Source organism: Oncorhynchus mykiss, unplaced genomic scaffold, assembly GCF_013265735.2.
Source record: "Oncorhynchus mykiss isolate Arlee unplaced genomic scaffold, USDA_OmykA_1.1 un_scaffold_215, whole genome shotgun sequence".
In the NCBI taxonomy this organism is placed as follows: domain Eukaryota; kingdom Metazoa; phylum Chordata; class Actinopteri; order Salmoniformes; family Salmonidae; genus Oncorhynchus; species Oncorhynchus mykiss.
Window position 1 is genome coordinate 529,629 of NW_023493685.1, and position 25,080 is coordinate 554,708.

General features: G+C 43.9%; 1 protein-coding gene across 1 annotated transcript in view; it reads right to left on the reverse strand.

The window, feature by feature from the left end:
* LOC110486820 (rho GTPase-activating protein 17) overlaps positions 1–25,080 on the reverse strand; it is a 45,249-nt gene that overhangs the window by 6,307 nt on the left and 13,862 nt on the right. Inside the window, exons 2-10 of the mRNA XM_036972991.1 lie at positions 21,170–21,209; positions 9,471–9,575; positions 7,637–7,713; positions 7,108–7,219; positions 6,929–7,005; positions 6,010–6,127; positions 3,047–3,115; positions 2,232–2,313; positions 1,329–1,456 (exon numbers count right to left, since the gene is read on the reverse strand). Coding sequence (XP_036828886.1) covers positions 1,329–1,456; positions 2,232–2,313; positions 3,047–3,115; positions 6,010–6,127; positions 6,929–7,005; positions 7,108–7,219; positions 7,637–7,713; positions 9,471–9,575; positions 21,170–21,209 — 808 coding nt within the window. The remainder of the gene's footprint in view (positions 1–1,328; positions 1,457–2,231; positions 2,314–3,046; positions 3,116–6,009; positions 6,128–6,928; positions 7,006–7,107; positions 7,220–7,636; positions 7,714–9,470; positions 9,576–21,169; positions 21,210–25,080) is intronic.

The following is a 25,080-nucleotide window of genomic DNA, read 5'->3' on the forward strand; positions in this document are numbered from 1 at the left end:
CTTTCCACAGATTCTCGATTGGATTCAGGTCTGGACTTTGACTTGGCCATTCTAACACCTGGATATGTTTATTTTTGAACCATTCCATTGTAGATTTTGCTTTATGTTTTGGATCATTGTCTTGTTGGAAGACAAATCTCCGTCCCAGTCTCAGGTCTTTTGCAGACTCCATCAGGTTTTCTTCCAGAATGGTCCTGTATTTGGCTCCATCCATCTTCCCATCAATTTTAACCATCTTCCCTGTCCCTGCTAAAGAAAAGCAGGCCCAAACCATGATGCTGCCACCACCATGTTTGACAGTGGGGATGGTGTGTTCAGGGTGATGAGCTGTGTTGCTTTTACGCCAAACATAACGTTTTGCATTGTTGCCAAAAAGTTCAATTTTGGTTTCATCTGACCAGAGCACCTTCTTCCACATGTTTGGTGTGTCTCCCAGGTGGCTTGTGGCAAACTTTAAACAACACTTTTTATGGATATCATTAAGAAATGGCTTTCTTCTTGCCACTCTTCCATAAAGGCCAGATTTGTGCAATATACGACTGATTGTTGTCCTATGGACAGAGTCTCCCACCTCAGCTGTAGATCTCTGCAGTTCATCCAGAGTGATCATGGGCCTCTTGGCTGCATCTCTGATCAGTCTTCTCCTTGTATGAGCTGAAAGTTTAGAGGGACGGCCAGGTCTTGGTAGATTTGCAGTGGTCTGATACTCCTTCCATTTCAATATTATCGCTTGCACAGTGCTCCTTGGGATGTTTAAAGCTTGGGAAATTTGTATCCAAATCCGGCTTTAAACTTCTTCACAACAGTATCTCGGACCTGCCTGGTGTGTTCCTTGTTCTTCATGATGCTCTCTGCGCTTTTAACGGACCTCTGAGACTATCACAGTGCAGGTGCATTTATACAGAGACTTGATTACACACAGGTGGATTGTATTTATCATCATTAGTCATTTAGGTCAACATTGGATCATTCAGAGATCCTCACTGAACTTCTGGAGAGAGTTTGCTGCACTGAAAGTAAAGGGGCTGAATAATTTTGCACGCCCAATTTTTCAGTTTTTGATTTGTTAAAAAAGTTTGAAATATCCAATAAATGTCGTTCCACTTCATGATTGTGTCCCACTTGTTGATTCTTCACAAAAAAATACAGTTTTATATCTTTATGTTTGAAGCCTGAAATGTGGCAAAAGGCAGCAAAGTTCAAGGGGGCCGAATACTTTCGCAAGGCACTGTATATCTGTTTGGGCTTCTTGCAGTCAATTTGCAGTCTACAAATGATTTGTAATTCTATTCTGGTCTTTTCCTCATCATCGTCATGGTGATGGTTACCTCCTCCTTCATGCCAGTCTCCAGCAGCATCATGACACAGGCCTCTAAGGGCAGGGCGATCTCACGGTTACTCCTCTTCAGGTGCTCTTCCAGAGCCGTGCCGTACGCAGGCTTCTCCATCCATGAGTCTGTACACAGGGCACAACATGGCCGCCAGCGTAGGTCAGTTTCATTATCATGAACCGCATGTGAGGAAACAAAGATTCTGTTCTGACTGCTAGGTTATTCCTGTCATTTTGGAGCACGACTAACAGATTAACCGATTGCTCACTAATAACCAACTGCATTTTAGCACATGTCATTAATTGATCTGTTCCAGAGTGAGACCAGGGCCTCTATTCAAAAAGCGCTCAGAGTAGGACTGCTGATCTAGGATCAGTTTAGCCTTTCAGTTCATAATGAATCAGCTTTATACAGACAGGGGGATACCGGCCCAGATGTGATGTGTTTTTAAGACAATAGAGCCATTTTCACTCAAATCTAATTTAACCTGATTCAATCTAATTCCTATTTCATTAAGTCAGAGAAAAACTGCTCATTAGCACCTCTTTGTTTTACTGCTAAGGAAATGAAGAGCCAAGACTTAACAAACCGACACCAGTAAAGTCACTTGAGATTTTCTCTTTTTATAACAAACCTTTATCAGACTCGGTATCCTACTTAACATGACATGAACAGTTGGCTGTGCTTTGTGAATAGTGGCTTTGAAATGAAAGAGACTACTGGTTAGAGGTAACACATATCTGACCAAGGTGATGCAGTCAGAACATTCATTGCATGAAGTGAGAAAGCATTTTGAATCAACATTCAGCTGAATTTATTCTTGCAGGGGAAAAACATTAATGTTTTGTATTTTATCAAGAAAATTGTTAACAAGTTTTGATTCATTAAGGTTTCCTTTACCGTTCTGTGCCTGTATGGTCGGCAGGACTCCTTCCAGAGCAGCCAGAGACCTCCTGTGGTAGTCAGCCTGGGCCTCTACCAACTGATACACATTCACATGACATCACACATTCACATGACATCACACACATTCACATGGCATCACACAAATTCACATGACATCGCACACATTCACATGGCATCACACACATTCACATGACATCACACACATTCACATGGCATCACACACATTCACATGACATCACACACATTCACATGGCATCACACACATTCACATGACATCACACACATTCACATGGCATCACACACATTCACATGGCATCACACACATTCACATGGCATCGCACACATTCACATGACATCACACACATTCACATGGCATCACACACATTCACATGGCATCACACACATTCACATGGCATCACACACATTCACATGACATCACACACATTCACATGGCATCACACACATTCACATGGCATCACACACATTCACATGACATCACACACATTCACATGGCATCACACACATTCACATGGCATCACACACATTCACATGGCATCACACACATTCACATGGCATCACACACATTCACATGGCATCACACACATTCACATGGCATCACACACATTTATATTGTATGGCATTCAATTTATTCCAAATGCCACACCTTAAATTCCCTGGGGGTCAAGAAAGTTTTCAATCCAATACTACCCTACTGTAAATGAACATTTCAAATGATGAGCTAATGTGGGTCAAATGTGATCTGAAGGAAATGATGATGTTATGATATAGTCAGGATGAAGGATACTCACAATAACATAGTATCGGGCGTAGTCGCCCTCCTTGGAGGAGAAGTTATACATGTCAGCAGACAGCTGGTCCTGAGGAGGGAAGACGTGAACATCAGCATCTTGTCCCTCCAAATGTGATGTAGACCCACTTCTGATTGGGTCTACACCACAGAGATTGGTTGTTCATCCTAGACACAGAAGGGGGGAGTCTGTTTGGGAAAGGGGGCCTAGACGGAGGTTATAGATATATGTACTTGTGACGTTGTATCTTATCTTGAAGCTGCAACACCCATTGTGGTTAATAAATCTAGCCTTTCTTTGATATCCCTCTGGATCATTGAACCTGAACATTGATCCTGACAATGTGAATATCATGTATAGCAGGTAACTGACAGCACAGTCACGGCCCTTTAATAACATAGCCCTAATAACATGTATGTCAGGTTCTGTTCATACCTGTCACAATAACCTTCTGTTCATACCCCTGTCGCAATAACCTTCTGTTCATACCCCTGTCACAATAAACTTCTGGTCATACCCCTGTCACAATAACCTTCTTTTCAAACCCGTCACAATAACCTTCTGTTCATACCCCTGTCACAATAACCCCCTGTTCATACCCCGTCACAATAACCCCCCGTTCATACCCCTGTCGCAATAACCCCCCATCCATATACCCGTCACAATAACCCCCGTTCATACCCCGTCACAATAACCCCCCGTTCATACCCCTGTCACAATAACCCCCCGTTCATACCCCTATCACAATAACCTTCTGGTCATACCCCTGTCACAATAACCCCCTGTTCATACCCCTGTCACAATAACCCCCTGTTCATACCCCTGTCACAATAACCCCCTGTTCATACCCCTGTCACAATAACCTACTGTTCATACCCCTGTCACAATAACCTTCTGTTCATACCCCTGTCACAATAACCCCCTGTTCATACCCCTGTCACAATAACCCCCTGTTCATACCCCTGTCACAATAACCCCCTGTTCATACCCCTGTCACAATAACCCCCTGTTCATACCCCTGTCACAATAACCTTCTGTTCATACCCCTGTCACAATAACCCCCTGTTCATACCCCTGTCACAATAACCTACTGTTCATACCCCTGTCACAATAACCCCCTGTTCATACCCCTGTCACAACAACCCCCTGTTCATACCCCTGTCACAACAACCCCCTGTTCATACCCCTGTCACAATAACCCCCTGTTCATACCCCTGTCACAATAACCCTCTGTTCATACCCCTGTCACAATAACCCCCTGTTCATACCCGTCACAATAACCCTCTGTTCATACCCCTGTCACAATAACCCTCTGTTCAGCCAGGTCATCAGAGATGATCCTGTCATGATTAAGAAGCCTTAACTGGAATATGCCACCATCTTTTCAACTTTACCTCCAGTCATTAGAGCAGGAAGGTATTCCCAATTTCCCAAGGTCATCTAGAAATACTGGGAATATCAGGAGTGTGTGCTCTCATGCTGCCCTGTATTGTCCCTAGACTTTCATTTATACAGAGTTTTTCATAGTGCTGGAAACCTGCAACATTCCCTGGAAACCTACTTCTACCACTTTGTCCTCCCATTACATCCTCTGTTGTATGTGTACCACTTTGTCCTCCCATTACATCCTCTGCTGTATGTGTACCACTTTGTCCTCCCATTACATCCTCTGCTGTATGTGTACCACTTTGTCCACCCATTACATCCTCTGCTGTATGTGTACCACTTTGTCCACCCATTACATCCTCTGCTGTATGTGTACCACTTTGTCCTCCCATTACATCCTCTGTTGTATGTGTACCACTTTGTCCACCCATTACATCCTCTGCTGTATGTGTACCACTTTGTCCACCCATTACATCCTCTGCTGTATGTGTACCACTTTGTCCACCCATTACATCCTCTGTTGTATGTGTACCACTTTGTCCTCCCATTACATCCTCTGCTGTATGTGTACCACTTTGTCCACCCATTACATCCTCTGCTGTATGTGTACCACTTTGTCCACCCATTACATCCTCTGCTGTATGTGTACCACTTTGTCCTCCCATTACATCCTCTGCTGTATGTGTACCACTTTGTCCACCCATTACATCCTCTGCTGTATGTGTACCACTTTGTCCTCCCATTACATCCTCTGCTGTATGTGTACCACTTTGTCCACCCATTACATCCTCTGCTGTATGTGTACCACTTTGTCCTCCCATTACATCCTCTGTTGTATGTGTACCACTTTGTCCTCCCATTACATCCTCTGCTGTATGTGTACCACTTTGTCCTCCCATTACATCCTCTGTTGTATGTGTACCACTTTGTCCACCCATTACATCCTCTGTTGTATGTGTACCACTTTGTCCACCCATTACATCCTCTGCTGTATGTGTACCACTTTGTCCACCCATTACATCCTCTGTTGTATGTGTACCACTTTGTCCACCCATTACATCCTCTGTTGTATGTGTACCACTTTGTCCACCCATTACATCCTCTGCTGTATGTGTACCACTTTGTCCTCCCATTACATCCTCTGCTGTATGTGTACCACTTTGTCCACCCATTACATCCTCTGCTGTATGTGTACCACTTTGTCCACCCATTACATCCTCTGCTGTATGTGTACCACTTTGTCCACCCATTACATCCTCTGCTGTATGTGTACCACTTTGTCCTCCCATTACATCCTCTGCTGTATGTGCACATTTGGTGCCAATAGATCTCCCTTAAATGATAAATGATATCAGTTCAATACACTATGAAAGTAAAAACATGTTGACATGATTTCAGTGGAGACACTTGATATGGTGAATCAATCTGTAAAAAACAGCTGTTCTGTTTTTATCCCAAATCAATCTATAAAACAACAGTGTTTCTCCAGTCTTGTTACTACAGTATGTTGCTAGCGAGTGACCAGTTCCTTTTCATTGAAAAATTCTAACTAGACTTATGAATACTACCTACAGTACCTTACACATCTCCACTTTGTTCAGGGCCTCGTCCATCTCGTCTTTGAGAGTTTCAACCTTGGCGGCCGTGGCCTGGTAGTTGGTGGAAAAGTGAATAGACTTGCTTGCCTGCAACCACCTGGAACAAAAAGAAAATATAATGGAGATGTGGAACTTTGTCTCATCTATGTGTGAACATAGATCTTTACTTGAGAAATGCACATACAACTTTTGCAAAATAAAAACATGTATTTGGCATAGCTTTATTTTTGGGGTTCTAGTCCAGTAGCTGGCTCTGGGGTTCTAGTCCAGGAGCTGGCTCTGGGGTTCTAGTCCAGGAGCTGGCTCTGGGGTTCTAGTCCCGTAGCTGGCTCTGGGGTTCTAGTCCAGTAGCTGGCTCTGGGGTTCTAGTCCAGTAGCTGGCTCTGGGGTTCTAGTCCAGTGACTGGCTCTGGGGTTCTAGTCCAGTGACTGGCTCTGGGGTTCTAGTCCAGTAGCTGGCTCTGGGGTTCTAGTCCAGAAGCTGGCTCTGGGGTTCTAGTCCAGTAGCTGGCTCTGGGGTTCTAATCCAGTAGCTGGCTAGGGGGTTCTAGTCCAGTAGCTGGCTCTGGGGTTTTAGTCCAGGAGCTGGCTCTGGGGTTCTAGTACAGTACCTAGCTCTGGGGTTCTAATACAGTACCTGGCTCAGGGGTTCTAATACAGTACCTGGCTCTGGGGTTCTAATACAGTACCTGGCTCAGGGGTTCTAGTCCAGTACCTGGCTCTGGGTTTCTAGTCTAGTAACTGGCTCTGGCGTTCTAGTCCAGTAACTGGCTCTGGGGTTATAGTCCACTAACTGGCTCCGAGGTTCTAGTCCAGTATCTGGCTCTGGGGGTTCTAATACAGTACCTGGCTCTGGGGTTCTAGTCCAGTAACTGGCTCTGGGGTTCTAGTACAGTACCTGGCTCTGGCTGAGTCATAGTCTAGGACTAGCTTAGCCAGCTGTTTCCTCTGTCTCAGGATGTTGGGAATGTCCACCTGGGTAGGTAAAGGAGAGATCATAAATTATCATTAGTATGACCATTGGCATGCTCAGTGTTATCAATGCCAGGGTAAGATATGGAGAGTGTTGGTGGTCACCTCTGCTAGCTGGTTGAGAGGTTCCAGGATGTCTCTCTCTAGCTGGACCTCGTGTTGCATCAGCTCAGACGCTAGTCTGCTCTCTGCCTCCCCACACACATCCATCATCTTACTGCCACACACACACACACACACACACACACGTAAAGACATATATACACAGATAAACAGAGAGAAAGAGGAGAGAGAGAGACTGTTATCAACGTGAAGCTCTGAGTAATAGGTATTGTATGAATACCACAAACACATTTGGGGCCTTTTAAACAACCATATCCATCCCTGTATAACTAACTCTCACTAGTTTAGTCCTGGGATCTCATCATGTTCTGTGCTTATGGACTAACTTCCTAACTGAATCTTTCTGAATCTGCATGTTGAACATGTAGAAACCATGTTCAAACCATAGATATCATTGTCTGGTTTTCCAAACACAGATGTAGCCTGTTCTTGGAATAAGAAACATTGAGAATCTCCATTGTACCTGGGAAACCGGCCCCATACATGTCTGCTGTCATTGCTCCACACTCACCCAATCAGTGACTCCTCCCCCAGTTGGCTTCCTCCATCCTGCATGGCCTGGGACAGCGCTGTCAGAGGGAGCTTTTTCTGTGGCAGGAAATACAAGGCATCATGGGATTTGTAGTTATATTGCTCAACACAAGACATGTTACTGTATCATCTTTCATCTCGGACACCCAGAACTAAAATGTTGTATTATGCGTCAGATGCTCTAAGTTCTGGGGGGAGACGTGTTAGAAAATATACTAATGAGACTAGCGAAGTGTCCACCCCTCGAAACACAAACTCTCAGCCAGTTCTGGGCAAGTCTATTCGGAATTATAAAGGTCCATGTATCGAACACGAGATAAGGAGACAATTCTGCAGTGAAAGTAATGACAGTAATGCCAGTCATATCAGTAATGTTGCATCACTGGGGCGGGTCTGGCTAACAGAGGATTGGAAAGATAGTGGAGGGTTTGGAGAGGCCTACTCCACATGTATGTCCACTGAGTCTATCCTCTATTTACTGAGACATGCTGTGTAGTGATTGCAGAGGAGAGAGAACATTGAGATGACGGCGAACTTGGGGAACTTCTCTAGCGCTCAAACCCTAACATGAAATAACTAAAAATGACAGTAATTGCACATCTTTCATTGACATTAGTATGTGGTTAATGTGGATGTCTGAGTTCGAGGTAAGAGCTGTTCACAACACTTCTCCCTGAGAAGGAGAGATACAAGAGGAGAGGTAAAGAAGGAAAGATAGAAGAGGAGAGGGTGAGAAGGAGAGGTAGAGAAGGAAAGATAGAAGAGGGGAGGGTGAGAAGGAGAGGTAGAGAAGGAAAGATAGAAGAGGAGAGGCTGAGAAGGAGAGGTAGAGAAGGAGAGATAGAAGAGGAGAGGGTGAGAAGAGGAGAGGGTGAGAAGAGGAGAGGTAGAGAAGGAGAGAGAAGGGGAGAGGGTGAGAAGGAGAGGTAGAGAAGGAGAGATAGAAGAGGAGAGGGGGAGAAGGAGAGAGAAGAGAAGGAGAGGAAGAGAAGGAGAGATAGAAGAGGAGAGGGTGAGAAGGAGAGGTAGAGAAGGAGAGATAGAAGAGGAGAGGGTGAGAAGGAGAGGTAGAGAAGGAAGAGGAGAGGGTGAGAAGGAGAGAGAAGAGGAGAGGGTGAGAAGGAGAGGTAGAGGAGAGATAGAAGAGGAGAGGGTGAGAAGGAGAGGTAGAGAAGGAGAGATATAAGAGGGGAGGGTGAGAAGGAGAGGTAGAGAAGGAGAGATAGAAGAGGAGAGGGTGAGAAGGAGAGGTAGAGAAGGAGATAGAAGAGGGGAGGGTGGGAATGAGAGGTAGAGAAGGATAGATAGAAGAGGAGAGGGTGAGAAGGAGAGATATAAAAGGACAGATAGAAGAGGAGAGGGTGAGAAGGAGAGATAGAAGAGGAGAGGTGTGATAATATTGGATGAGAAGGAGGTAGAGAAGGAGAGATAGAAGAGGAGAGGTGTGATAATATTGGATGAGAAGGAGGTAGATAAGGACAGATAGAAGAGGAGAGGGGGATAATATTGGATGAGAAGGAGGTAGAGAAGGGCAGATAGAAGAGGAGAGGTGTGATAATATTGGATGAGAAGGAGGTAGAGAAGGACAGATAGAAGTGGATAGGTGTGATAATATTGGGTGAGAAGGAGGTAGAGAAGGAGAGATAGAAGAGGAGAGGTGTGATAATATTGGATGAGAAGGAGGTAGAGAAGGAGAGATAGAAGAGGAGAGGTGTGATAATATTGGATGAGAAGGAGGTAGAGAAGGACAGATAGAAGAGGAGAGGTGTGATAATATTGGATGAGAAGGAGGTAGCGAAGGAGATTGTCCTTACGTGTCTCTTTTCTGCCTCCGTTCCGATGTGACCCTGTAGACAGGTGACCAGTCTCTTGTGTGCGTTGTGGGACACCAGACGGACCAGCTCCATGCGCCTCTCGATCTGCAATCACACATTCACGCTCATGATCATCAGAAGAAACTAGGTCAGAAGAAACACAAATGATCACAAGCACACACACTGTCACAAAACACACAATAGAATGGTACCGCAATATAGTCTTTCTCTATATCAGTGCTCTCCAACCCTGTTCCTGTAGGGGTACCCTCCTGTAGGTTTTAATTCCAACCTGTTCCTGGAGAGCTACCCTCCTGTAGGTTTTATCCAACCCTGTTCGAGGAGAGCTACCCTCCTGTAGGTTTTAACTCCAACCCTGTTCCTGTAGAGGTACCCTCCTGTAGATTTTAACTCCAACCCTGTTCCTAGAGAGCTACCCTCCTGTAGGTTTTATCCAACCCAGTTCGAGGAGAGGTACCCTCCTGTAGGTTTTAACCCCAACACTGTACCTGGAGAGCTACCCTCCTGTAGGTTTTATCCAACCCAGTTCGAGGAGAGGTACCCTCCTGTAGGTTTTAACCCCAACACTGTACCTGGAGAGCTACCCTCCTGTAGGTTTTAACCCCAACACTGTTCCTAGAGAGCTACCCTCCCGTAGGTTTTAACTCCAACCCTGTTCCTGGAGAGCTACCCTCCTGTAGGTTTTAACTCCAACCCTGTTCCTGGAGAGGTACCCTGCTGACAACCCTGATCTATACTGTTGTTGTACCAATGTTTTGCATTTCTGTTTCATTCAAATAGATACACTGTATGTCCATTGCATAATGGTTATAGACCTAGTTCTGTGAAGGATTGAGTGGAAGAAGCTGTTTTGACTGGCTGGTTCCTCCTGGTTGCCGCCTAGTAACGGTTATTCACATCCCTACATAATGTGTCTTAACAGTCAGCTGACAGACAGATGGGGGGCTGTTGAGGAAGAACCAGCAGGATTGATACAGATAGTGCTCTCTGCAGGGAGCAGAACTAGGCTACATTAGATTATATTAATATTAATGCAAGACAGGTTAGAGGGATATGCGTATGAAGAACAGATGAATCTATGGGAATTTGAGAAGGGATATATTGCTCTCTATGGGTGTTATGATCAGTGAACAGTTAATACAAGGACTCTATCAATGCAAAGCAGAAGAATGATGTATTACATTTACAGCAAACTATCACACCCACTATCACCTTCCATAACCCACTATCACCTTCCATAGCCCACTATCTCCTTCCATAGCACACTGTCACCTTCCATAGCCCACTATCACCTTCCATAGCACACTATCACCTTCCATAGCCCACTATCTCCTTCCATAGCCCACTATCACCTTCCATAGCCCACTATCACCTTCCATAACCCACTATCACCTTCCATAGCCCACTATCTCCTTCCATAACCCACTATCACCTTCCATAGCCCACTATCTCCTTCCATAACCCACTATCACCTTCCATAGCCCACTATCTCCTTCCATAACCCACTATCACCTTCCATAGCCCACTATCTCCTTCCATAACCCACTATCACCTTCCATAACCCACTATCACCTTCCATAGCACACTATCACCTTCCATAACCCACTATCACCTTCCATAGCCCACTATCTCCTTCCATAGCACACTATCACCTTCCATAGCACACTATCTATCACCTTCCATAGCCCACTATCACCTTCCATAGCACACTATCACCTTCCATAACCCACTATCACCTTCCATAGCCCACTATCTCCTTCCATAGCACACTATCACCTTCCATAGCACACTATCTCCTTCCATAACCCACTATCACCTTCCATAGCACACTATCACCTTCCATAGCCCACTATCACCTTCCATAACCCACTATCACCTTCCATAGCCCACTATCCCCTTCCATAGCCCACTATCACCTTCCATAGCCCACTATCACCTTCCATAGCCCACTATCACCTTCCATAGCCCACTATCACCTTCCATAGCACACTATCACCTTCCATAGCCCACTATCACCTTCCATAGCCCACTATCACCTTCCATAACCCACTATCACCTTCCATAGCCCACTATCCCCTTCCATAGCCCACTATCACCTTCCATAGCACACTATCACCTTCCATAGCCCACTATCACCTTCCATAGCCCACTATCACCTTCCATAACCCACTATCACCTTCCATAGCCCACTATCCCCTTCCATAGCCCACTATCACCTTCCATAGCACACTATCACCTTCCATAGCCCACTATCACCTTCCATAGCCCACTATCACCTTCCATAACCCACTATCACCTTCCATAGCCCACTATCCCCTTCCATAGCCCACTATCACCTTCCATAGCCCACTATCACCTTCCATAGCCCACTATCACCTTCCATAGCACACTATCACCTTCCATAGCCCACTATCACCTTCCATAGCCCACTATCACCTTCCATAGCACACTATCACCTTCCATAGCACACTATCTCCTTCCATAGCACACTATCCCCTTCCATAGCCCACTAATAGCCCACTATCTCCTTCCATAGCCCACTATCACCTTCCATAACCCACTATCACCTTCCATAACCCACTATCACCTTCCATAGCCCACTATCACCTTCCATAGCACACTATCACCTTCCATAGCACACTATCCCCTTCCGTAGCACACTATCCCCTTCCGTAGCCCACTATCTCCTTCCATAGCCCACTATCCCCTTCCATAGCCCACTATCTCCTTCCATAGCCCACTATCCCCTTCAACAGCACAATATCACACCCACAAACTTTAAAAAGGGGAAGTGATCCAATGATGGTGTTGTTGATGGGAAGAATGGAGATATGGATATAGGGTCCACACCCTCACTCCACTGTGCTCTATTTCAGTCTACTTCTGGTATGGGGCTGTGATCAAATAGTCATATCAAACTGTTCCAGTCCACAACCTCGAAAAGGAAACACAATGAGGGGATCTTAGTACAGACTAAAGATGTGCCTGTGTGCTCCATCCCCTATAGCAGGGCTATTTAACTCTCCCTCTACGAGGTCCGGGGCCTGATGCTTTTCACTTGTAGCTGATAATTCATTCCACACACCTGGTGTCCCAGGTCTAAATCACTACATGGTTAGAGGGGAACAATGAAAAGGTGCTGTGGAACTGGCTTCCAGGTCCAGAGTTGACTTTGAATGCCCTAAATGATGTTGTTTTAGTATGAGCCTGTAAATAAATCATCATATTCAACAAACTATTAGAGTCTACAAACTAAACTACTGTATAAAAAGGAAGTGAAGCAGGGGGTTTTAACTTGAACATGTGTTTATGAGGTCCACACACAGTGGCCTTCTTAGTGTACTTCCTGTATGGGACTATGAGCAAAAGTATTACAGTCAGCAAACGATCTTATTCCAAGCAAATGAAATCCCAACGCCATGTGTGTAACTAAAGGAGGGGGTTCTGGAGGATAGTGATTTGCCTATACAGTCCACAGTAGTCTGATAAACTTTCAGTATGAGTGTGTTGTTCTCTGTTGCTAAGTGTCTTCTTCCTCTTCTGTTTCACTGTAACCACCAAGCTGGTTCTGCAGCCACGGTATTGGCTGGGAGAGCTCTCTCACACACTCTCTCTCTCGCTCTCTGTCTCTCTTGATCTCACGATCACGCTCTCTGGCTCTCTCGCTTGCGCACTCTCTCTCTCTCTCTCTCTGGTGCACTCTCTCTCTCTCTGGCACTCTCCACCACACACTCTCAATCCCATGCATTTCCCTCCAGCTGCTTCTCCATGCCAGCTGGGGTGAAGCGCTCTCTCTCTGGATCCAATTGATTCAGTGTAACAGTGATCCTGGGCAGTGATTCATGTCTGCTAGTAATAACTGTAATGTGTATCCAGACCCTCATCACTGGGTGCCAGGGTGCCGGTGTAGGGTTGCGTCCCAAATGGCACCCCCATACCAGTAGTGTACTACTCTGTCCAGGGCCCATAGGGTTCTGGTCAAAATTAGTACACTATACAGAGAATAAGGTGCCATTTGGGACACAGCCTTGAGTTTTGACAGAAGGTGGTGGTCAAAAGAGAAGGAGTTCAATAACAGCAATGGAGAAGTGACTTCTGAAAACAAGCCCTGGTCTCATTCAGCACTACTGATGGGAAGAAACAGACAGACAGATAAACAGAACAATATATAGTATTACACCCTGCCCGGGAGACTGGCCTGGAGACTGGCCTGGAGAGGAGACTGGCCTGAAAGCTGGCGAGAGATGAAATAAGGAGTACATACACACAGACCCCAGCCTCACCTTCCTCCCTCCATTATGTGTAATGATGTTTAAAGGTTTACAGGCCTATTATTGAGGATGTCTTTTTCCAGCAGACAGCCCAGATCAGTAGCCAGTAAAAACAGTCAGTGGAATGAGCAGCCAGTTGACCCCTGACCCTGGCTCAAAGGAAATATGGAACATCCAGTGCAGTGAGTCAGAGCAGTGCTGACGTGGGGTTTAGGCTTTGTCCTCTGAGACAGCTTCTCTCTCTCTCTCCCTTTCTCTTGGTGTCTCTCTCTCCCCTTCCCCCACCCATCTCTCTCAAACAAAATAAAATGTTATTGGTCACATACACATATTTAACAGATGTTATGTTATTGTGGGTGTAATGAAATGCTTGTGTTCCTAGCTCCAACAGTGCAGTAGTATCTAACAATTCACATCAATCTAAAAGTTAAACAATGGCATTAAGAAATATATAAATATTAGGACGAGCAATGTCAGAGTGGCATTGACTAAAATCCAGTAGAATAGAATACAGTATATACATATGAAATGAGTAAAGCAGTATGTAAACATTATTCAAGTCACTAGTGTTCCATTATTACACACACACTGTATATAGATTTGTTTCTATTGTGTTATTGACTGTACGTTTGTTTACTCCATGTGTAACTCTGTGTTGTTTGTATCGCACTGCTGTGCTTTATCTTGGTCGCGTCGCAGCTGTAAATGAGAACTTGTTCTCAACTGGCCTATCTGGTTAAATAAAGGTGAAATCAAAAAGTGAAGTGACCAGTGATTCCATGTCTAGGGCAGCAGCCTCTAAGCTGCAGGGTTGAGTAACCGGGTGGTAGCCAGCTAGTGATGGCTATTTAACAGTCTGATGGCCTTGAGATGGAATCTGTTTTTCAGTCTCTCGGTCCCTGCTTTGATGCACCTGTACTGACCTCGCCTCTCCCAACATCTTTTTCCCAGGTGTCAGTCCACTCCAACAGACACGGGCCGGTCTGACAACGCCAGCTCCTCTCCTGTTACTGATTCAAACATGTCCAAACAACATGACCACTTAGCCATTTAAATACACAGAGGCCCTGCATAACTAAAGTGCCACATTTCAACAGGCTAAACTAACATTCAGTGCATGTTGAGGAAAGTTGGTAATGTATCATGTTATTGAATGTGATCTGCACACTAATATCTACCCCTTGGAGATAAATAAAGTGGATTAAACAAAATTGAGCTGTGCCTTGTTAGACCATAATAGAACAAGGAAACTGTGACTGTATCTATAGACTAAACCCTATGGTGTAGGGAGGGCTATCCTTTCTGGAGTTGGGTAATAAAACACATTGCAAGCAGACACACCTGTAACTTGCCAGATGGATAAGGCTAACATTATGAATGAATCATCTGTGGTAAACTAGAGGTTTACAAGATGTCTGCATGCCATTTGCTACAATACCTAGTCTCTCTTGACACATTGAGCTACAGTACCTGGTCTCTCTTGACATATTGAGCTACAGTACCTGGTCTCTCTTGACACATTGAGCTACAGTACCTGGTCTCTCTTGACATATTGAGTTACAGTACCTGGTCTCTCTTGACACATTGAGCTACAGTACCTGGTCTCTCTTGACACATTGAGCTGCAGTACCTGGTCTTTCTTGACACATTGAGCTACAGTACCTGGTCTCTCTTGACATATTGAGCTACAGTACCTGGTCTCTCTTGACACATTGAGCTACAGTACCTGGCCTCTCTTGACACATTGACTTAAAGTACCTGGTCTCTCTTGACACATTGAGCTACAGTACCTGGTCTCTCTTGACATATTGAGCTACACTACCTGGACTCTCTTGACATATTGAGCTACAATACCTGGTCTCTCTTGACACATTGAGCTACAGTACCTGGTATCTCTTGACACATTGAGCTACAGTACCTGGTCTCTCTTGACAAATTGAGCTACACTACCTGGACTCTTGACATATTGAGCTGCAGTACCTGGTCTATCTTGACACATTGAGCTACAGTACCTGGTCTCTCTTGACATATTGAGTTAAAGTACCTGGTCTCTCTTGACATATTGAGATACAGTACCTGGTCTCTCTTGACATATTGAGCTACAGTACCTGGTCTCTCTTGACATATTGAGCTACAGTACCTGGTCTCTCTTGACATATTGAGCTACAGTACCTGGTCTCTCTTGACATATTGAGCTACAGTACCTGGTCTCTCTTGACATATTGAGCTACAGTACCTGGTCTCTCTTGATATATTGAGTTACAGTACCTAGTCTCTCTTGACATATTGAGTTAAAGTACCTGGTCTCTCTTGACATATTGAGATACAGTACCTGGTCTCTCTTGACATATTGAGCTACAGTACCTGGTCTCTCTTGACATATTGAGCTACAGTACCTGGTCTCTCTTGACATATTGAGCTACAGTACCTGGTCTCTCTTGATATATTGAGCTACAGTACCTGGTCTCTCTTGATATATTGAGTTACAGTATCTGATCTCTCTTGACATATTGAGCTATCCACCCGCAAACAGCAAACTGTGGGTTATATCTGTATATTATAGTGTATCTGTTGACATTAATTGAATGTGTCTGCCATCTGTCTCTGTCTGTTTGTTTACGGTGTCATTGTTTATGTGTATGCCTGTGTTTGTATATGCAGGCATATGTGTATAGACATGCCTGTATACACTGAGTGTACAAAACATTAAGAACACCTGCTCTTCCCATGACACAGACTGACCAGGTGAAATAGAGTAAAAGCTATGATACCTTATTGATGTCACTTGTTAAATTCACTTCAATCAGTGTAGATGAAGAGGAGAAGACGGGTTAAAGAAGGATTTTTAAGCCTTGAGACAATTCGACATGGATTGTGTATGTGTGTCATTCAGAGGGTGAATGGGCAAGACAAAAATCCCCAAAAGTTCTCACAAGGATAGTAAAACGAGGAAAATTCTACCTTGTGGGGACATTTCCCACAACCCCATGAGGACAAAGGTTATTTAAGCTTAGGGGTTAGGTTAAGGGTTCGGAGTTAGGTTTAGGGTTAGGTTAAGGGTTCGGAGTTAGGTTTAGGGTTAGTGTTACAGGTTAGGGTTAGGTTAAGGGTTTGGAGTTAGGATAAGGGTTAGTGCTACAGGTTAGGGTTATGGTAAGGGCTAGGTCCCCACGAGGGTAGAAGAACATAATGTGTGTGTTTGTGTGTACATGTAGGCATACTTGCGTTTGTATATGCAGGCATTACCCTTCAAGGGTGAAAATGCCTGTATAAAACCCACCAGGCTCCAGAAAGGAACTCTGAATGCTAGAACTAGACTGTCATCCATGTGATACGAACCATAGCCCTGACTTGGACTGCCCTCACACTCAAAGAGACATTAGCATTCAACTAGTGAAGCACATTCCAGTGAGCAGGGGAAATAGATAGTAGGAGTGTCTTGGGCAGCACAAAGCACTTCTGCAGGAGCAAAGTTTAGCTGAGGGAGAAGTTGTGGGAGGGAATCCCTATCTCCTGAATTCTTCCCAGGGGAGAGTCTTGAGGGAGTTAAAGGCTGTGTCTCAATACATGTAAACAGCTTCTTACTGCATTCTCACCAAGGAAGAGTCAGTCAGTATAGCAGGGAGTTAGGATGTGTCTCAATACATGTAAACAGCTTCTTACTGCATTCTCACCAAGGAAGAGTCAGTCAGTATAGCAGGGAGTTAGGATGTGTCTCAATACATGTAAACAGCTTCTTACTGCATTCTCACCAAGGAAGAGTCAGTCAGTATAGCAGGGAGTTAGGATGTGTTTCAATATTTGTAATCAGTTTCCTCGGCCTCAATTTACAGTAAGTACCTCCATCATGGTCATTCATATGTGAAAGATTGGATTTCACTTTCCTTTCCATATCACTTTTACCTGTTATGTTATTTCAGTTTGTGATTATGAAGATAAGAGCAGAGGAGTGGAGGAAAGGAAGCCATTCCTGACTATTGAGATGCAGTCTCTTATTTATAGTCAATACCTTCAACTCAGCCTAAAGTCAGCCTAAAATCCCATAGTGCATTGTGATAATAACCAGTAAGTACATATTCTATACATTGTTCACTGTCTATGTAGTTTCAGCATCCCTATCCATTCCTGTTCTGTTTGTCTATTCAGTCCTAGAAACTGTCACTGTTAACCAGGTGCTTATGCTGTGTGAATATTAAGACAAGCTTAGGTTCACAGTTCACTAAGGCAGGTCCTAAACGTGTGACTCAAGTCATTTTTATGAAGAGCTGAGAGAGGTGTGTAGAGTTGTCTGGCACTCACACTCCCACTTTCACTTCCTCTGCTCCACTTTTAACACAATCCTTCTCTCTCTTAAAGACAATGTCTATTCAATAGAGCATGGAGACTCACTTTCTTTCACTCTCTCCTCCTCCTCTCAGTTAACATACTCTCTCTCCTCCTCTCAGTTAACATACACTCTCTCTCCTCCTCTCAGTTAACACACTCTCTCCTCCTCCTCTCAGTTAACATACACTCTCTCTCCTCCTCTCAGTTAACATACACTCTCTCTCGTCATCTCAGTTAACATACACTCTCTCTCCTCCTCTCAGTTAACATACACTCTCTCTCCTCCTCTCAGTTAACATACACTCTCTCTCGTCATCTCAGTTAACATACACTCTCTCTCCTCCTCTCAGTTAACATACACTCTCTCTCGTCATCTCAGTTAACATACACTCTCTCTCGTCATCTCAGTTAACATACGCTCTCTCTCCTCTCAGTTAACATACACTCTCTCTCTCCTCCTCTCAGTTAACATACTCTCTCGCTCTCCTCCTCTCAGTTAACATACTCTCTCTCTCCTCCTCTCAGTTAGCATACTCTCTCTCTCTCCTCCTCTCAGTTAACATACTCTCTCTCTCCTCCTCTCAGTTAACATACTCTCTCTCTCCTCCTCTCAGTTGACATACTCTCTCTCTCTCCTCCTCTCAGTTAACATACTCTCTCTCTCTCCTCCTCTCAGTTAACATACTCTCTCTCTCCTCCTCTCAGTTAACATACACTCTCTCTCTCCTCTTCTCAGTTAACATACTTTCTCTCTCTCCTCCTCTCAGTTAACATATACTCAGCCACTTTATTCAGCTGCCATGTTGTTCTCCCTGGCACATCATGGACACAGTATGTGTTCTGGAGTAAAACAAGCTGCCACAGTCTGTTCTGATTGGAAAAACATGGTAACCGTCTTTCTCACACATCGCACCTGGCAGCGCATCACTGAAAACCAGACACAACAACAAACCCTTGCCAACAGCCTTGTTTCAAGACCAGAGTCAAGATTTCTTACCAAAAATAGACAGGATGTGTTTCTGTGTGTGTACATTGACTAAATCCCTCATCACTAAATGACTCATGTTGCATCTCTCTCTGCTAGGAGGGGTTATGAAGATGGAGGTAGACTGTGAACTTGATAACATGGCTTGAAACAAACGGTTCTGCTTTAGCCAACTTGTCTTGTCAAGTTTACAAGGCAATGCATTATGTAATTCAGAAACAATCACAGGTTCACTAAATTAAATTACTCCCGTTACTCCCATAACATGTTCCATCTAGTCAACACATGTTCCATCTAGTCAACACAAGTCATCACATGTTCCATCCAGTCAACACAAGTCATCACATGTTCCATCTAGTCAACACAAGTCATCACATGTTCCATCTAGTCAACACAAGTCATCACATGTTCCATCTAGTCAACACAAGTCATCACATGTTCCATCTAGTCAACACAAGTCATCACATGTTCCATCCAGTCAACACAAGTCATCACATGTTCCATCTAGTCAACACAAGTCATCACATGTTCCATCTAGTCAACACAAGTCATCACATGTTCCATCTAGTCAACACAAGTCATCAGATGTTCCATCTAGTCAACACAAGTCATCACATGTTCCATCTAGTCAACACAAGTCATCACATGTTCCATCTAGTCAACACAAGTCATCACATGTTCCATCCAGTCAACACAAGTTATCACGTTACACCCAGTCAACACAAGTCATCATATGTTCCATCTAGTCAACACAAGTCATCATATGTTCCATCTAGTCAACACAAGTCATCACATGTTCCATCCAGTCAACACAAGTCATCACATGTTCCATCTAGTCAACACAAGTCATCACATGTTCCATCCAGTCAACACAAGTCATCACGTTACACCCAGTCAACACAAGTCATCACGTTACACCCAGTCAACACAAGTCATCACGTTACACCCAGTCAACACAAGTCATCACGTTACACCCAGTCAACACAAGTCATCATATGTTCCATCTAGTCAACACAAGTCATCACATGTTCCATCTAGTCAACACAAGTCATCACATGTTCCATCTAGTCAACACAAGTCATCACATGTTCCATCCAGTCAACACAAGTCATCACGTTACACCCAGTCAACACAAGTCATCACGTTACACCCAGTCAACACAAGTCATCACATGTTCCATCTAGTCAACACAAGTCATCATATGTTCCATCCAGTCAACACAAGTCATCACATGTTCCATCCAGTCAACACAAGTCATCACGTTACACCCAGTCAACACAAGTCATCACGTTACACCCAGTCAACACAAGTCATCACGTTACACCCAGTCAACACAAGTCATCACATGTTCCATCTAGTCAACACAAGTCATCACATGTTCCATCTAGTCAACACAAGTCATCATATGTTCCATCTAGTCAACACAAGTCATCACGTTACACCCAGTCAACACAAGTCATCACGTTACACCCAGTCAACACAAGTCATCACGTTACACCCAGTCAACACAAGTCATCACGTTACACCCAGTCAACACAAGTCATCACGTTACACCCAGTCAACACAAGTCATCACGTTACACCCAGTCAACACAAGTCATCACATGTTCCATCTAGTCAACACAAGTCATCACATGTTCCATCCAGTCAACACAAGTCATCACGTTACACCCAGTCAACACAAGTCATCACATGTTCCATCTAGTCAACACAAGTCATCACATGTTCCATCTAGTCAACACAAGTCATCATATGTTCCATCTAGTCAACACAAGTCATCACGTTACACCCAGTCAACACAAGTCATCACGTTACACCCAGTCAACACAAGTCATCACGTTACACCCAGTCAACACAAGTCATCACGTTACACCCAGTCAACACAAGTCATCACGTTACACCCAGTCAACACAAGTCATCACGTTACACCCAGTCAACACAAGTCATCACGTTACACCCAGTCAACACAAGTCATCACGTTACACCCAGTCAACACAAGTCATACTGTATGTTAATGGTTGCATTTGACTTGACAGTGTCTAAGGCTGCTGTGACTGAATATAAAGTGGAAGCAGGAGACAGAATACTAATATTCACCTGTAGAAGGTCATCACTCAGCACCTCAGTCTTCTCGGCTCTGTGGAGGAAAACACATAAGAGGTCAAAGGTCAGATAGGCAGACATAATAGGGCATATTCATTACAGAGAGTTCCAATATAAGTGCAGTGTGTAGATCAGAAATGCTAGCCTGGTTAAACCTGACTGAACTGTGCGCTCACCAGAAACAATGGTGAGTGCAGCATTCAGTCTGGTTCAACCAGGCTACAGAAACACTTCTCTGTTGTAAAGAATAGAAAATGGTGTCAGTTCTATATAGTTCTATGTATTTCTACCTGCAACATGGTGGTATTTAAGATATCGTATGGTATGGAAAGGCCAACTGAGCCCAACTGTAGTGCAGGGCCTGTGTCAGAGTTGTGCCAGATCACACTCTCTCACAGTTTATAAGACTTCTCTACTGATTAAAACAACTATGCAATTCCAGGAGTGACTGAAAGACTTAATACGTTAACTATTGTGGTACTGTAGTGGTGCTGTAAGCCTGCAACTCCACTTTATTTCAACTTAGCAAGAGTAAAGTTGCAGTGGAAAGAGAATGAACAGAGACTGGCCGAGTAAATAGTGTCTCTCTCTACTTCTCCATCTCTGAGCCAATACTACGACAGGTAATGAAGACTAGCCTGTCTTACTGATTAGGGGCAAGTCATAGGTAACGTCATAGCTAACATTGCACTTTATTTCTCTAGACAACGCAGCCGGCAGCCCTACAGCAACAAAATACTTTCTGCTATGCTATGAGTGGTCTGGGCCTGGGTCGACAAGAGAAAGAAAGCTTTCAGGAAACTCACCCTGGACTACCCTGCACAACAAACATCACAAGTAGACCTAACTCACTCATACACACCGACACTCCACACCTCTGCCTGTGGCTGTTTCCAGGGAAAGGGCCTGTTAGATCCTACCCCTGTTAGAACACACACTTCCTGTTTCCTGAATTCCAGCCTTTGTTATGGCAACAGCAGGAGGTGAGAGGTCTGTTGATGTCTCAAACATGTAATACCCACCAGTCAACTAGTATGTTGGAGGAGAGAGAGGAGTGGAGAGTTTCCTGACATTATTCAAAACCAAAATGCACTATCCCATACAGCTGTGGTTTCAAGGGTTTTCTTGGCACTGTGACAGACTTAAAGCCATTAAAATGTTCTTGAGACCCAATAAGCGAAAACTGTTCGTCGACGCAATCTAGCATTCAGCAACAACGAATCAGGTGCAAGAGAAACCCATATTGATCTTCCTGATCCACCTTTTGGGAAACACAGCCTACCAATCGTAACACCATCATTCACTGTGGAAAGAAATAACAGCCAATATTCTCCATAGACCTATCCCTACATCTGTAATAACACACAGTTCCCTTAAATCCAGTGGAGTGGTGGTCCCTGCACTAGATTTTCCCAGCACTTAACAAAAGACAGACCTAGAGTGTGTTGGGAAGTGAAGTGATCATTAGCTCACCATTTAGAGGGTTGTGATAGTGACGTGATCATTAGCTCACCATTTAGAGGGTTCTGATAGTGAAGTGATCATTAGCTCACCATTTAGAGGGTTGTGATAGTGAAGTGATCATTAGCTCACCATTTATAGAGTTCTGATAGTGAAGTGATCATTAGCTCACCATTTATAGGGTTCTGATAGTGAAGTGATCATTAGCTCACCATTTATAGGGTTCTGATAGTGAAGTGATCATTAGCTCTCCTTTTATAGGGTTCTGATAGTGAAGTGATCATTAGCTCACCATTTATAGGGTTCTGATAGTGAAGTGATCATTAGCTCACCATTTATAGGGTTCTGATAGTGACGTGATCATTAGTTCACCATTTAGAGGGATCTGATAGTGAAGTGATCATTAGCTCACCATTTAGAGGGTTGTGATAGTGAAGTGATCATTAGCTCACCATTTAGAGGGTTGTGATAGTGAAGTGATCATTAGCTCACCATTTAGAGGGATTTGATAGTGACGTGATCATTAGCTCACCATTTAGAGGGTTGTGATAGTGAAGTGATCATTAGCTCACCATTTAGAGGGTAGTGATAGTGAAGTGATCATTAGCTCACCATTTAGAGGGATTTGATAGTGACGTGATCATTAGCTCACCATTTAGAGGGTTGTGATAGTGAAGTGATCATTAGCTCACCATTTAGAAGGTTGTGATAGTGAAGTGATCATTAGCTCACCATTTAGAGGGTTGTAATAGTGAAGTGATCATTAGCTCACCATTTAGAGGGTTCTGATAGTGAAGTGATTATTAGCTCACCATTTAGAGGGTTCTGGTGATCCTGCCGACCATGGCTACAGAAACTTAGGTCCTCCCCACTCACACGTGTGCACGTACAGGCACATACACACACACCATCTTCCCCAGAGGGCCCTCTCCTCTTAATGGAGTCTGGGCCAACAACCTACAGTAATGCTCATTGGGATCAATTAACCCCCTCACACACACACAACATCTATTACCTAATACTGTTGTAACCCACTGAAATAATACCTTACTATACCCTGCACATTACTGTACCAAGCCCCTGCTTTACTGTAAATGGTACCGCTGGTATACAGTACACCAAATAGAAACTGTGTCTATGATCTATCCCACTGAAAGTAGCAGAATTGTATAAAAGGGATAGTTCAGCGATTTTACATATTTACATGTTTGCTCCCTTACCTTGAAAGCAGTCTATGGACAAGGAGTGACTGAAATCTACACTTAGTTTTTTGTTAAATCGCTGAACCATCCCTTTAATTGGTGAAGTTTAAAATCAACCAATAGAGACAAGGGATGGATATATCTTAATCTGTAAAGGCCACATAAATCAAGCCCTGATATCATCTAGACCAGACAAATGACAGCTCAAACCAGAATATCCACACAGACCATGCAGTAAAGTATCTCGTTACTGAGAAGACATGGCCATTGGTTGGCCTGGGGAGGTAGGAGGCTAAGAGCGGAGCAAAACAATCTATAATGAATTAGCATTGATTTGAGCTAGAATAACTGCATTGAGCTAGCAGGCATTATTCTAAGAATAGACATCTTGATTGCATTGCTACAGTCAGGACCCCGGGAGAAGAGAGACTATAACACTGAATAAGAAATGAAACATATGTAGAAAGATCAGACCAATCGACTCATCAGAGTCACAACCACCCCATACATCCACTTCTTAGGTCATTCAATTTAGCTTCATATCAGCTTACCATCTTAATATGCTGAGTAATGGTTACATATAGACTTGGGTTAGAAAGACATCTCTTCCTCTTTATTTACCTTATCCACGTATTGAGCCCCACGGCTTTGTTACAGAGACTCTCTGTCAAGCTTCTAAACAGGAACCCCTTGCTCTCTGTCTATCAGGTTGGTTATCTATCTATCCAGTCATTGGAACATGTTAGCCAGTGTCTGCTGAAGAGACTCTGTTCTGGGGGTAAGTTTCAAAGCCTCAGGGCAACATGGTTATGGATAAACTGAGGGGTTGTGGGCTTGGTGGTGCAGCAGTCATGCACCAGCAAAGACCTAATCAAGCCTATTCATCTCATAGGAGGGACATACCATCCTATTTATCTCTTGTGGTTCAACAACTCTTTACACTGTGGTCTACATATTCAACAACTTTACACTGTGGTCTACATATTCAACTACTGTACACTGTGGTCTACATATTCAACAACTTTACACTGTTGTCTACATATTCAACAACTTTACACTGTTGTCTACATATTCAACAACTTTACACTGTTGTCTACATATTCAACAACTTTACACTGTGGTCTACATATTCAACAACTTTACACTGTGGTCTACATATTCAACAACTTTACACTGTGGTCTACATATTCAACAACTTTACACTGTGGTCTACATATTCAACAACTTTACACTGTTGTCTAC